This window comes from Fukomys damarensis, unplaced genomic scaffold (genome assembly GCF_012274545.1).
Source record: "Fukomys damarensis isolate Sample0158 unplaced genomic scaffold, DMR_v1.0_HiC HiC_scaffold_22, whole genome shotgun sequence".
Taxonomy (NCBI): Eukaryota; Metazoa; Chordata; class Mammalia; order Rodentia; family Bathyergidae; genus Fukomys; species Fukomys damarensis.
Window position 1 is genome coordinate 27,191,427 of NW_022900934.1, and position 202 is coordinate 27,191,628.

The 202-nt window shown below is 62.4% G+C and overlaps 1 protein-coding gene across 1 annotated transcript in view; it reads left to right on the forward strand.

The window, feature by feature from the left end:
• The first annotated feature begins 2 nt into the window (after nt 1–2).
• Nucleotides 3–202, forward strand: part of Sox12 (SRY-box transcription factor 12) — a 3,954-nt gene continuing 3,754 nt past the window's right edge. The window contains exon 1 of the mRNA XM_010621495.2: nt 3–195. Within this exon, the coding sequence (XP_010619797.1) occupies nt 3–195 (193 nt within the window). The remainder of the gene's footprint in view (nt 196–202) is intronic.

The window sequence follows — 202 nt, forward strand, 5'->3', positions numbered from 1 at the left end:
TTATGGTGTGGTCGCAGCACGAACGGCGGAAGATCATGGACCAGTGGCCCGACATGCACAACGCCGAGATCTCCAAGCGCCTGGGCCGCCGTTGGCAGCTGCTGCAGGATTCAGAGAAGATCCCGTTCGTGCGGGAGGCGGAGCGGCTGCGCCTCAAGCACATGGCGGATTACCCGGACTACAAGTACCGGCCGCGCAAAAA